We start from the raw sequence: 11,179 nt of genomic DNA on the forward strand, positions 1-11,179 counted from the left end.
TAGATGATTGATGTGGGCGGCTGCCTCTCATCGACTCCAGCGCCAGTGCTTCCCAAACACTAGCCCAAAAGTAGCCCAATACCGCGCTGGCTGCGGGGAGCCGAGCAGCCAATCAACTCGGCGCTTTTGAAACTGTTACAAAAAGATCGGGACTGACGTATCGGCTGTGACGCCACAATGCGTGTGTCGATCCCGGCGGCCAATCAGCGGCGGCGCTCGGTGCGTTCGTGGCCTCGGGCTGACAAGTGGCGCCAACGCCGAGTCCTCATCCTGAACTCAGCCATTAGAGGGCAAGAGGGGAACTCAGCCATTAGAGGGCAAGAGGGGAACTCAGCCATTAGAGGGCAAGAGGGGATCTCAGCCATTAGAGGGCAAGAGGGGAACTCAGCCATTAGAGGGCAAGAGGGGATCTCAGCCATTGGAGGGCAAGAGGGGAACTCAGCCATTGGAGGGCAAGAGGGGATCTCAGCCATTGGAGGGCAAGAGGGGAACTCAGCCATTAGAGGGCAAGAGGGGAACTCAGCCATTGGAGGGCAAGAGGGGATCTCAGCCATTGGAGGGCAAGAGGGGATCTCAGCCATTAGAGGGCAAGAGGGGATCTCAGCCAGGAGAGGGCAAGAGGGGATCTCAGCCATTAGAGGGCAAGAGGGGATCTCAGCCATTAGAGGGCAAGAGGGGATCTCAGCCATTAGAGGGCAAGAGGGGATCTCAGCCATTAGAGGGCAAGAGGGGATCTCAGCCATTAGAGGGCAAGAGGGGATCTCAGCCATTGGAGGGCAAGAGGGGATCTCAGCCATTAGAGGGCAAGAGGGGATCTCAGCCATTAGAGGGCAAGGGGGGATCTCAGCCATTAGAGGGCAAGAGGGGATCTCAGCCATTAGAGGGCAAGAGGGGATCTCAGCCATTGGAGGCAAGAGGGGATCTCAGCCATTGGAGGCAAGAGGGGATCTCAGCCATTAGAGGGCAAGAGGGGATCTCAGCCATTAGAGGGCAAGAGGGGATCTCAGCCATTGGAGGGCAAGAGGGGATCTCAGCCATTAGAGGGCAAGAGGGGATCTCAGCCATTAGAGGGCAAGAGGGGATCTCAGCCATTAGAGGGCAAGAGGGGATCTCAGCCAGGAGAGGAGAGGACCAAGGAATTAAGCCCTGAGCCCTCTCCCCGCCCAGGGGAGGAGCTGCTCAGCCCCGAGTCCAGCGTGTGAGGGAGGACACTGCCCAGTGCAGCAGCCGAGCCTGGAAGCTGAGCCGGAGCCGAGCCGGAGCCGAGCTGCGTGCGAGGGCGCTGTCGACCACAACTGTGCTGCTGCTGCTCCAGGGCTGTGCCTGTGCTGTAGGGCTGTGCCTGTGCTGTAGGGCTGTGCCTGTTGTAGGCTGTGCCCGGCGTGGCCAGAGCAGGACAGGGCAGGGCGGCATGTGTGTGGTGTAGCTGCAGTGCGGAGCGGGGTGGGGGCTGAGGGTGGGGGGGAAACCGGTCGATGATTGTTTGGAAACACAGTAATGCAACGGCCTTCACAGACAGTTTTATATCGGGGGACGGACACATCGCTTGTGTTTTTGTAACGTAAGTCACGCTGCGTGTTTATATACTACCTTAACCCCCTCTCCTGCCCCCCCCCCCCTCTCCTGCCCCCCCCCTCTCCTGCCCCCCCCCCTCTCCTGCCCCCTCTCCTGCCCCCCCCTCTCCTGCCCCCCCCCCCTCTCCTGCCCCCCCCCTCTCCTGCCCCCCCCCCCCTCTCCTGCCCCCCCCCCTCTCCTGCCCCCCCCCCCTCTCCTGCCCCCCCCCCCTCTCCTGCCCCCCCTCTCCTGCCCCCCCTCTCCTGCCCCCCCTCTCCTGCCCCCCCTCTCCTGCCCCCCCCCTCCCCCCCCCTCCCCCCTCTCCTGCCCCCCCCCCCCCTCTCCTGCCCCCCCTCTCCTGCCCCCCCTCCCCCCTCCCTGCCCCCCCCCCCCCCACACTCCCCATAAGGTGAACTCGCAGGAGAAATGAACGTCTATAAATACAGATGAACCCACGGCGTTAAAGGCCAAACCTGACCATTATGGCAGTGGTGCTTTCAACATATTGTGGGCTTGACAGCCGGACACAGGGCTGGTGGACAGAGGGCTGGTGGACAGAGGGCTGGTGGACAGAGGGCTGGTGGACAGAGGGCTGGTGGACACAGGGCTGGTGGACAGAGGGCTGGTGGACAGAGGGCTGGTGGACAGAGGGCTGGTGGACAGAGGGCTGGTGGACACAGGGCTGGTGGACACAGGGCTGGTGGACACAGGGCTGGTGGACACAGGGCTGGTGGACACAGGGCTGGTGGACACAGGGCTGGTGGACTGAGTTGGAAGCAGACAGTCGGATATTTTTGCTATGTATTCCAGACGAGTCAATCTGGTTTTGTAAATTCTGGTTTTGCAGATCCTGTACCTCGTAGTGAGTATCAGAGCAGTGGTTGGCGTGTGTTTGTTTACATCTTTATAGCTACTCTTATCTGAGTTGTATGGCAGTGTTGACAGCTCTGCTTACTGTGTGCCAACCACTGTAGTGCCACATTGGTTCTCTATTCCAGCAAACAATCTGGAGCTTTATGGGGTTTATGCTATTTCAACCTACAGAATAGCTTTTGTGTATCAAATGTTGCTGTTTATTAGCCAGACCTTTAACATAATTCACTGGGAAGGTAGTTTTCAGGGGATCACTGTTAGCAGAGAACTGGCACTCCTGGTAGAATCAGACAGGATATACTTTACTGTTCAAGGTCAAAGCGAGCTTTCAAGTAAAGAATTGTTGACACCTTATGGGAAGGACAGCACCAACCAGGAAAAAAAGTATATACAGTCCTGTAGCTCAGGGGTTAGAGCACTCGACTTGCAAGCGAGACACTCAATCCACGACTGTTTGTGGGACACTGCTGTAGGCAATTGGCTGCTGCATTTCGCCCACAAATATACGGTCAATTCACTTAACAGCATATTCTGTGAAGCGCTTTGAGACGTCGAGAAGACATGAAAAGCGCTATATTAAATGCAAAGATTATTATATTTTTATAAATATAAATGACCTGGATATAGGGAGTACAATTTCCAAGTTTGCAGATGCTGCTAAGTTAGGAGAAGTAGTAAACAGTGAGGAGGATAATAGCAGACTGCAAGGGGACATAGACAGACTCGTAAAATGGGCCGACGTGTGGCAGATGAAGTTTAATGTGGATGAATGCAAAGTGATGCATTTTGGGAGGAAGAATGATGAGAGGCCATATAAGCTGATGGTACAATCTTAAAGAGGACAGAGGACCAGAGGGACCTGGGGGTTCATAGAAGTAAATATTTGAAGGTGGCAGGACAGGTAGATACAGCTGTTAGAAAAACATACGGGATACTAGACTTTATAAGTAGGGGCATAGAATACAAAAGTCAGGAAGTTACGATGAACCTTCATAAAACATTGGTTAGGTCTCAGCTGGAGACTGTGTTCAGTTCTGGGCACCACACTTTAGGAAAGATGTTGAGGCATTGGAGAGGGTGCGAAGGAGATTTACCAGGTTGGTACCAGGAATGAGGGACTTCAGTTATCAGGAGAGGCGAGAGAAGCGAGGGTTATTCTCCTTGGAGCAGAGAAGGTTAAGAGGAGACTTAATACAAATTTTCAAAATTATGAGGGGATTTAATAGGGTGAACAAGGAGAAACTATTTCCATTGGCGGGTGGATTGGTAACCCGAGGATACCGATTTAAAATAGTTGTTAAAAGAAACAGGAGATGAGGAGAAATTTTCTTCACACAAAGTTTTTTCTCAATCTCTCCCAATACCTTAAAATTAACCCAATTTTCATCAAAATAAGCATAAATTATTAAAACAAACCTGTAGACACCCAAAGTGTACTAAGCATTTCTTGAAATACAGTGCAATACTGACTCCAGTAATAAAAATGCACTTAATAATAATAATAATAATAATCCTTGCATTTGATATAGCGCTTTTCACGTCGGGAGGACGTCCCAAAGCGCTTCACAGAACACACTGTAAAGTGAATTGACTGTGTATTTGTGGGCGAACGCAGCAGCCAATTGCAGCAATGTCCCACAAACAGTCGTAGATTGAAAATGACCAATTTTATTATTGTTTTGTTTTTTTGGAGGGATTATTATTAGGCGTGTGAAGTAAGGAAACTTGCCCAAGGTTTCGCCCTGCCTGGAAATGAACTCAGGTCTCTCGCTTGCAAAGCGAGTACTCTAACCACTGAGCTGCAGGACTCCACTTGACAATTTTGCTTCCCTAAACCACACCGCGTCATCTTATTTTAAAGTAAATCTTCCATTTGTGTGTCTAGAAAGCAGCATTGAATAAATCGGAGAACTGAATATTTGAAGATTTAATACTGTGCACTGCAAGAAATTATTTCCAGTGACCTGTGGAACAATAAAGAAGTTGTCTATAACTTATGCCAGTGACCTTAGAGGAGCAAAGAGATCTGGGGATTCAGATCCACAAATCTCTAAAAGTAGCCAAACAGATAGATAAGGCTTGAAAATCTTGGGCTTGAAATACAACAATAACTTGCATTTATATAGTGCTCTTTATGCAGTGTAGTGTCATAGACAAATGGAGTATAAAATTGAGGAAGTGATGTTGAAATTCTATGAAACCTTGGTTAGAGCATGTCTTGAGTACTGAAGCCAGTTTGTTGCCACACAAGAAGGATTTGGCATTGATGGAAAGAGGGCTGGCAGGTTACTGGTACCAATTTGGACTGGATAAGTAACTTGTTTTTGCTAGAAAAGGTACCTAATAGAGGTGATTAAAATTATAAAAGGGTTTGTTGGGGAGTCGGTAACTAAGAGACACAAAATAACGACCAGGGAATCTAAAAGAGAATTTGGGAGGAGAGGAGCTTCCTCCCACAACTTATTGCCAGAAGTGTTAGTTGAAGCAGATAATATAGATCCATATAAGAGGATGCTATACATACACGCAAAAGGGAGAAGGGAATGGAAGGATATGGGAGTGAGTAAGGAGTGGCTGGAGTTTTAACACTGGGATGGACTGGTAGTGCCGAATGGCCTGTTTGTGTGCTGTACAGTGTATGTAAATCTATGTGAGGTGGTAACCAGAGAGCATAGATTTAAGGTAATTACCAAAGAGAGTACAAAGGGAGAAATTAGTTTTTTTTCTTCATATGGATTTTAGTGCTGCCCAGAATGGTGGTTGAGGCAGAATCTATCTTAACTTTGAAGAGGGAATTAGATATATATTTAAAAAGGAGAAGAAATATAAAAGTGTATGAAGAAAAGAGGAGAGTGGGACAAAGTGAATAGCTCGTTCAGAGAACCAACGCAGGTACAAATGCTTCCTTGTGTGCAGTAATTTTGTATTGTCCTACTTATTATTTCAGTATTATTTAATTTTTATAATTGTCTTCTGAAAATGTGCATTTTGTTTTCTTGAAGATCAGAGTTTTTAATACACTTTATTTACTGGAATCTATGACCCAGGTGGATTTTATTGGTTTTTGGAGAAAAATATGGGCTTTTCTGTTGTTATAATTCACAGTTGATTCTAAAGCACACTCCTGGAGGTATGTTTTAGGTTTGAGTAAATGTGGTATATTGTGCTATTAATATGTTCTTTTTTGCAGCTTATAAATCGTGCATCTTCCTTTTCTGTAATAGTTTGTGGTTCATAATAACAAATTGGTAACACATTTGTTTTGTTTTTTCTTTATAGGAACGATTGGCAGAGTTGTCCCCACTTCTACTAGTGAAATGTTAGTGTCTACACAGTTGTTGCTTCCAGCACTTAGGAATGTAGAAATAAGTCGAAGGTGGATACATGCTACCGCCAGCTACCATCAAACTCTCTGGAGTTGCCAATCAGTACAGGTTGGTCAACATGCAGCAGACAGATCTCAGCAGAAGACTGCACCACCCCTCTCATTAAGGTACAGAAAACTCAAGAATGCTTTCTGTTGTTCCCAAACAAGGAGCTACAGGACCACATTTGCACACTTTTACAAACTTACTCCTCATCAAGTTAACAGCATCTTGAAGGCCAATGAGTATACTTTTAAAGTCTCTGAATTTGATGGGAAGAATGTCAGTTCTGTTCTTGGATTTGACACGAACCAGTTGCCATCCAATTCACCGGTGGAAGACCGAAGAAGTGCAGCTACTTGCCTGCAGACCAGGGGAATGCTTTTGGGTGTCTTTGATGGACATGCAGGATGTGCTTGTGCACAAAGCCTCAGTGAACGATTGTTTTACTACATTGCTGTTGCTTTACTGCCTCAAGAAACCTTAATAGAAATCGAGAATGCAGTAGAAACTGGGCGAGTCGTATTGCCAATTCTTCAATGGCACAAACACCCCAATGACTACTTCAGTAAAGAGGCTTCCAAGCTGTACTTTGATAGCCTGCGTACCTACTGGCAGGAACTAATTGACCTCCATACCACGGAGATACCTGATGAAAAGGAGGCTTTGCTAAATTCTTTCAAAAGACTTGATAATGATATATCATTGGAAGCTCAAGTGGGAAACAGCAACAGCTTTCTCAACCACTGGGTGTTGCGAGTGGCATTTTCTGGTGCGACTGCCTGCATTGCACACGTGGATGGTGTAGATTTGCACATTGCAAATGTTGGAGATAGCAGAGCCGTACTCGGTGTCCAAGAAGAGGATGGGAGCTGGTCTGCACTTACACTGTCTAATGACCACAATGCACAGAATGAGTGTGAAACTAAAAGAGTTCGATCTGAACACCCCAAATCTGAAGCAAAAACTGTCATTAAACAAGACCGATTGCTTGGCTTGTTAATGCCATTTAGAGCGTTTGGAGATGTTAAGTTCAAGTGGAGCATTGATCTGCAGAAGAGAGTATTAGAATCTGGGCCAGAGATGTTAAACGAGAGTGAATATAACAAGTTTATCCCACCTAATTATCACACACCCCCCTACCTAACTGCTCAACCTGAAATTACTTATCATAAACTACGACCTCAGGACAAATTTCTTGTATTAGCCACAGATGGTCTGTGGGACGTATTACACAGACAGGAAGTAATCAGGATTGTTGGGGAGCATCTGACTGGTGTCCAGCTTCAGCAACCTATTTCTGTTGGTGGTTACAAAGTGACTCTTGGTCAAATGCACAGCCTATTAATGGAGAGAAGAGCTAATGCGTCACCTTCATTTGAGGATCAGAATTCTGCAACATATCTTTTACGATATGCAGTTGGTCACAATGAGTTTGGGGCAATTGATCATAAGCGACTGTCCAAAATGCTGAGTCTTCCTGAAGAACTGGCCCGGATGTACAGAGATGATATAACCATTACAGTGGTGCAATTCAATTCTCATGTTATAAATGCACATTACAAAACTAGTCCAGAAAACTGAATCTCCCAGTATCTGGATGAAATAGTGGACAAAGTATGATATGCAATGTTATGGGACTGGAGTGCAGTTGAAACTGGTGTTTATATTTATTCTTGTAATAAGCAAATGTTAGTTTGGTATTTTTGATATTTTGGAGTCCCAATGTTGGAAACTTTGATGGTTGCTGTAAGTTAATAAGTAGGAAAGTTAATTGTAAGCAAAATCCTCTGGAATAAGCCTTCTTCATAACTTTTTGCCTTGTAAACTTGAGATCCAGGCTAGTTTAACTGATGGTAACTAGGCACAAGAGAACTGAAACTGAGACATTTTTTGTAAATATATATCCTGCTTTTGTATCAATTGCAAGATTCATCTCATATGAAGTATTGTTACATTATTTTGTGTATTAATTGTTTGGGCATCCATATTACAGTACAGATAATTGGACTGGAAAGTTAAGTGGCGGAGGTGGCCCTAGTAATGGTATATACAGTACCAGGTTATTGTTGTTTTATCAAGTCCCTGCATTTAGACCACTAATCCTCCACAATTTGAGTTCAATTTAGCGATTGCTGGAACTCAAACAACAGCAAACCTTTATGTTTATCCTAAACTATTATCCCTTTAAAACCAAAACTCGGCATGTTGATTGTATATTTAAAGTGGGTTTCTGTGTTTATAAGGATGGTAAAACGATGGGCATGGCAGTTTTAAATTTGTGAACCATAAAAGATGAGCTGTAAACTCAGACTGTTTTTGTTGGTCCTATGGATTATGTTCAGTTTAGACAGTGTTTGCCTTATGCATGTGTTCTTTTCAAATCTTTCAATCTTGCTGTGAACATTGAGACAGTGAATTGGTTCAAGGGTTAATGGTGCAACCCAGCAATTAGCAGCATGTCTGGTGCACATCTTTATCTTGATATGTACGCAGTTTTAACTTGTGTGTTTGCAACGAAAGAACGTCCAGTATTTGTCTGCTTACAATCAGTTGTTACAGTTTGTATGCACTGTTACACAGGAATGATGGTTAAAGGTCAGCTCTTTTGTAAAAAAAAGCATTTTTAAGTTGTATTTGGATTGATTGCACAACTTCAGGTTAAGAACTACAATTAGCGTTTTAACAGTGGAACTAGTAATCTCATAATTGCAAAAAGTGCTGCGTCTCCAAGACTTGTCTTCCACACCTGTTAAGAGAGTGGGAAATGCATTTTGTGTTTTTTTTAAAAAACTTTTTTATCATAAAGGAACAAGAATACTTTTGAATATTATGTTTTTGTTTTGGAGGGAAATTTTCAGATTTGTGTGTGGTGTAGTGGCTCCATTATCAGTCTTAAGAGCTCCATATTTAAATGGCAAATGTGATTTGATGAGGAAATGGTGTATGTATTACTTGAGGGTTTTCATTCCAGATCATTGATAATTTGCAACCATATTTGTGAGTCTTTCACTGGTGTTTCACTGCAGCCCAGTCACTGAGTCATGCTAAGTAAGATAGGAACTGGCATCCTCTGTTCACCCACAAATGCACAGTCACTCCCAATGTGAAAGGCACTATACTAAATGTGAGGATTATTGTTATTATCCTGAAGAGCAACCACTAAAATAACTTGCCTTTTAATCTTTATTGGTAACTGTTGGACTCTTCAATAATGGAAGTAATATTGTTTTTTCTTGATTTTTTTTGTCCATGGAAGAGTTTCCTTGCAGCTCTGTAAAAGCATTTTTTGTAAAGCTTTGACTTGCATAAACGTAAGCTCTGAAATTTACAAGTACAATATTTTACGTTTCATTTGTCAGGACACCACATACTAAATTAACTGGTTATAATATATATAGTATTACATATGATCCCTACCAGTTAAAAAATAAAGAAAGCTATTTATTTTGCTGTGGAATGGTTGCTCATATGGACTTGTTTCTTCGTAAAATATGCTGCATCTGATCAAGGAGCAGCATTTTCAAGGAAGTTTTCTTTATATGAATGTACACTGAAATATTTCTGTTCACAGAAATATAAGGAATTGTATATAATGAAATTCTCTTTTTGGTGATACTGAATGTTGCTATTCATTGAGTAAAAAAAAATGCCTTCACTTAAGTGTAACAGCTGTTAAAATGGCTGGGCATTGTGACTGAAATGCACATCTTGGAAAAAGGACAGTGCTAGACTTCCTAAAGAAAAATATGAAAATGAAGTACTTGGAATTTGCAACGTATAATATAGAAAGTTGATTGCACGAAAACACAACTGGCTTAAGATCAACTCTTCTCTAGCCTACATTGTCTATGGGACTTGATTGTAAAATATTACCATTCTTAAAATGTTGGGTTTTAACGATAAAACTTCTATCGTGTACATTAATATTGGACATTTTGTGGGGTATCTGTGTACATGCACTATATTGGCATCTTTTGAGAGCGATCTAGAATATATTTAGTCTGCATCATATGATTTCTCTTTCAATGAAGAAATTATAAGCTATGTATTGCATCACAGCTCTTGTTACATCTAATGTTTCAGAGTGAGACTTACAGTGAACAGATGGATTGTTGTACTTTGTTTGATGACCAATGTACTATATTGTATTCTGTTATATTCAGCACTTGGCTGCTGACTATCTTTGCTACATTGAGATCAATGCATCTTTTGTTGACAAATATATTTATGGCGTATTTAATGACTACATTTCCATGGTGTCCTTTAATGCTTTGTTTTTCTAGTTGTACAGTTTACATAGAGTTGCAACAAACCAATTATCTGCCTCAATTTGTTCTGTGTTAGCTTTTGAGTTCTGACAGTTAATAACCAAAAGCATGCCTTTGTAGCATTTTAACATGTGTTTTTTAAAAATCTTTTTTTTAAACTTACTCTTAACCAATCTTGGCCTGGCTCAGGTGGATAGCACTTGCCTCTGAGTCAGAAGGTTGGTTACACGTCTAGACTGATACTGCTGTGCAATGCTGGCAAATGTTGTTTTGCCAGAAGTGTTTTCTTAAAGGTCACACTACTCAAAGAGAGAGCTGTACTGTAGTTTCAAACATCTGATTGACTGCCTTGAATGAGAGTCAATTTCTGTTCAATTCCATCTATTTTCTGCTGATGACTCTCCCAAGCTGTGGATTGAGTGTTCAAATCTTGTTTCAATCAGGATCTTTAGGAAATTCAAAAACTAATTGATAGGTGAGTCAGGATGCAAACCTCAGTCCAAAAGATGAAAGGGCAGTGTGCTTAAGGTAACCTTTAGCTCTTGTTTACGGTTAATGACATACTGTTCACTTGGGTGCAGAACAAACTGAACTGCAAATAGTGTTTCTCAATGTTCCAAACCAATAAATAAACCCAATGAATACCTTTAATTTATATGCTGGGAAATGCCACATTGGCAGAAGTGCCGTCTTAAATCATACTCACATAGTAGTGCTGTGTGGTCTTTAGTGCCTATAATTGTCTCAGGCTGTCTCATCAGCAGGACTTGGAGGTCACTGGACTCTTTCCACTCAGCTCCTTTCCACTCAGCAAACCAAGCCAAAGCCCCAACAAATGAGGTGGTGGCTCAACCTTGACAAGCAGCAAGAAGCTTGCCATTGCCACATAGCACTCGCAATGGCAAACTATACTGTTTTCCTGATTAAGCCAACAGTACCCCATCAACACACTGGGTTCCCCAATCCTTGGTTATTGCCAAACTGAGAATGATACTCTCCGGAATTAAGTAGGGAGATTAGTCCCTCGAGGGACAGAGTGTACATTCCATTCCAGAACACAGAAATTTTTGTGTGTAAGTCACATACATATGTGATACTCTGTCTGGTTTGGATACT

The 11,179-nt window shown here is 43.4% G+C and overlaps 1 protein-coding gene across 1 annotated transcript; it reads left to right on the plus strand.

The window, feature by feature from the left end:
• The first annotated feature begins 1,361 nt into the window (after positions 1–1,361).
• Positions 1,362–10,039, plus strand: pdp1 (pyruvate dehydrogenase phosphatase catalytic subunit 1). The gene is made up of 2 exons (XM_042332366.1): positions 1,362–1,561; positions 5,707–10,039. The coding sequence occupies exon 2, from the start codon at positions 5,745–5,747 to the stop codon at positions 7,374–7,376; it is 1,632 nt and encodes a 543-aa protein (XP_042188300.1). The 5' UTR covers positions 1,362–1,561; positions 5,707–5,744; the 3' UTR covers positions 7,377–10,039.
• Positions 10,040–11,179: the final 1,140 nt, after the last annotated feature.

Source organism: Callorhinchus milii, unplaced genomic scaffold, assembly GCF_018977255.1.
Source record: "Callorhinchus milii isolate IMCB2004 unplaced genomic scaffold, IMCB_Cmil_1.0 Scaffold2, whole genome shotgun sequence".
NCBI classification, from domain to species: Eukaryota; Metazoa; Chordata; class Chondrichthyes; order Chimaeriformes; family Callorhinchidae; genus Callorhinchus; species Callorhinchus milii.

Bases quoted from the DNA above. Each gene is read 5' to 3' on its own strand.
- pdp1 (XM_042332366.1), top strand. From the start codon at position 5,745: ATGTTAGTGTCTACACAGTTGTTGCTTCCAGCACTTAGGAATGTAGAA.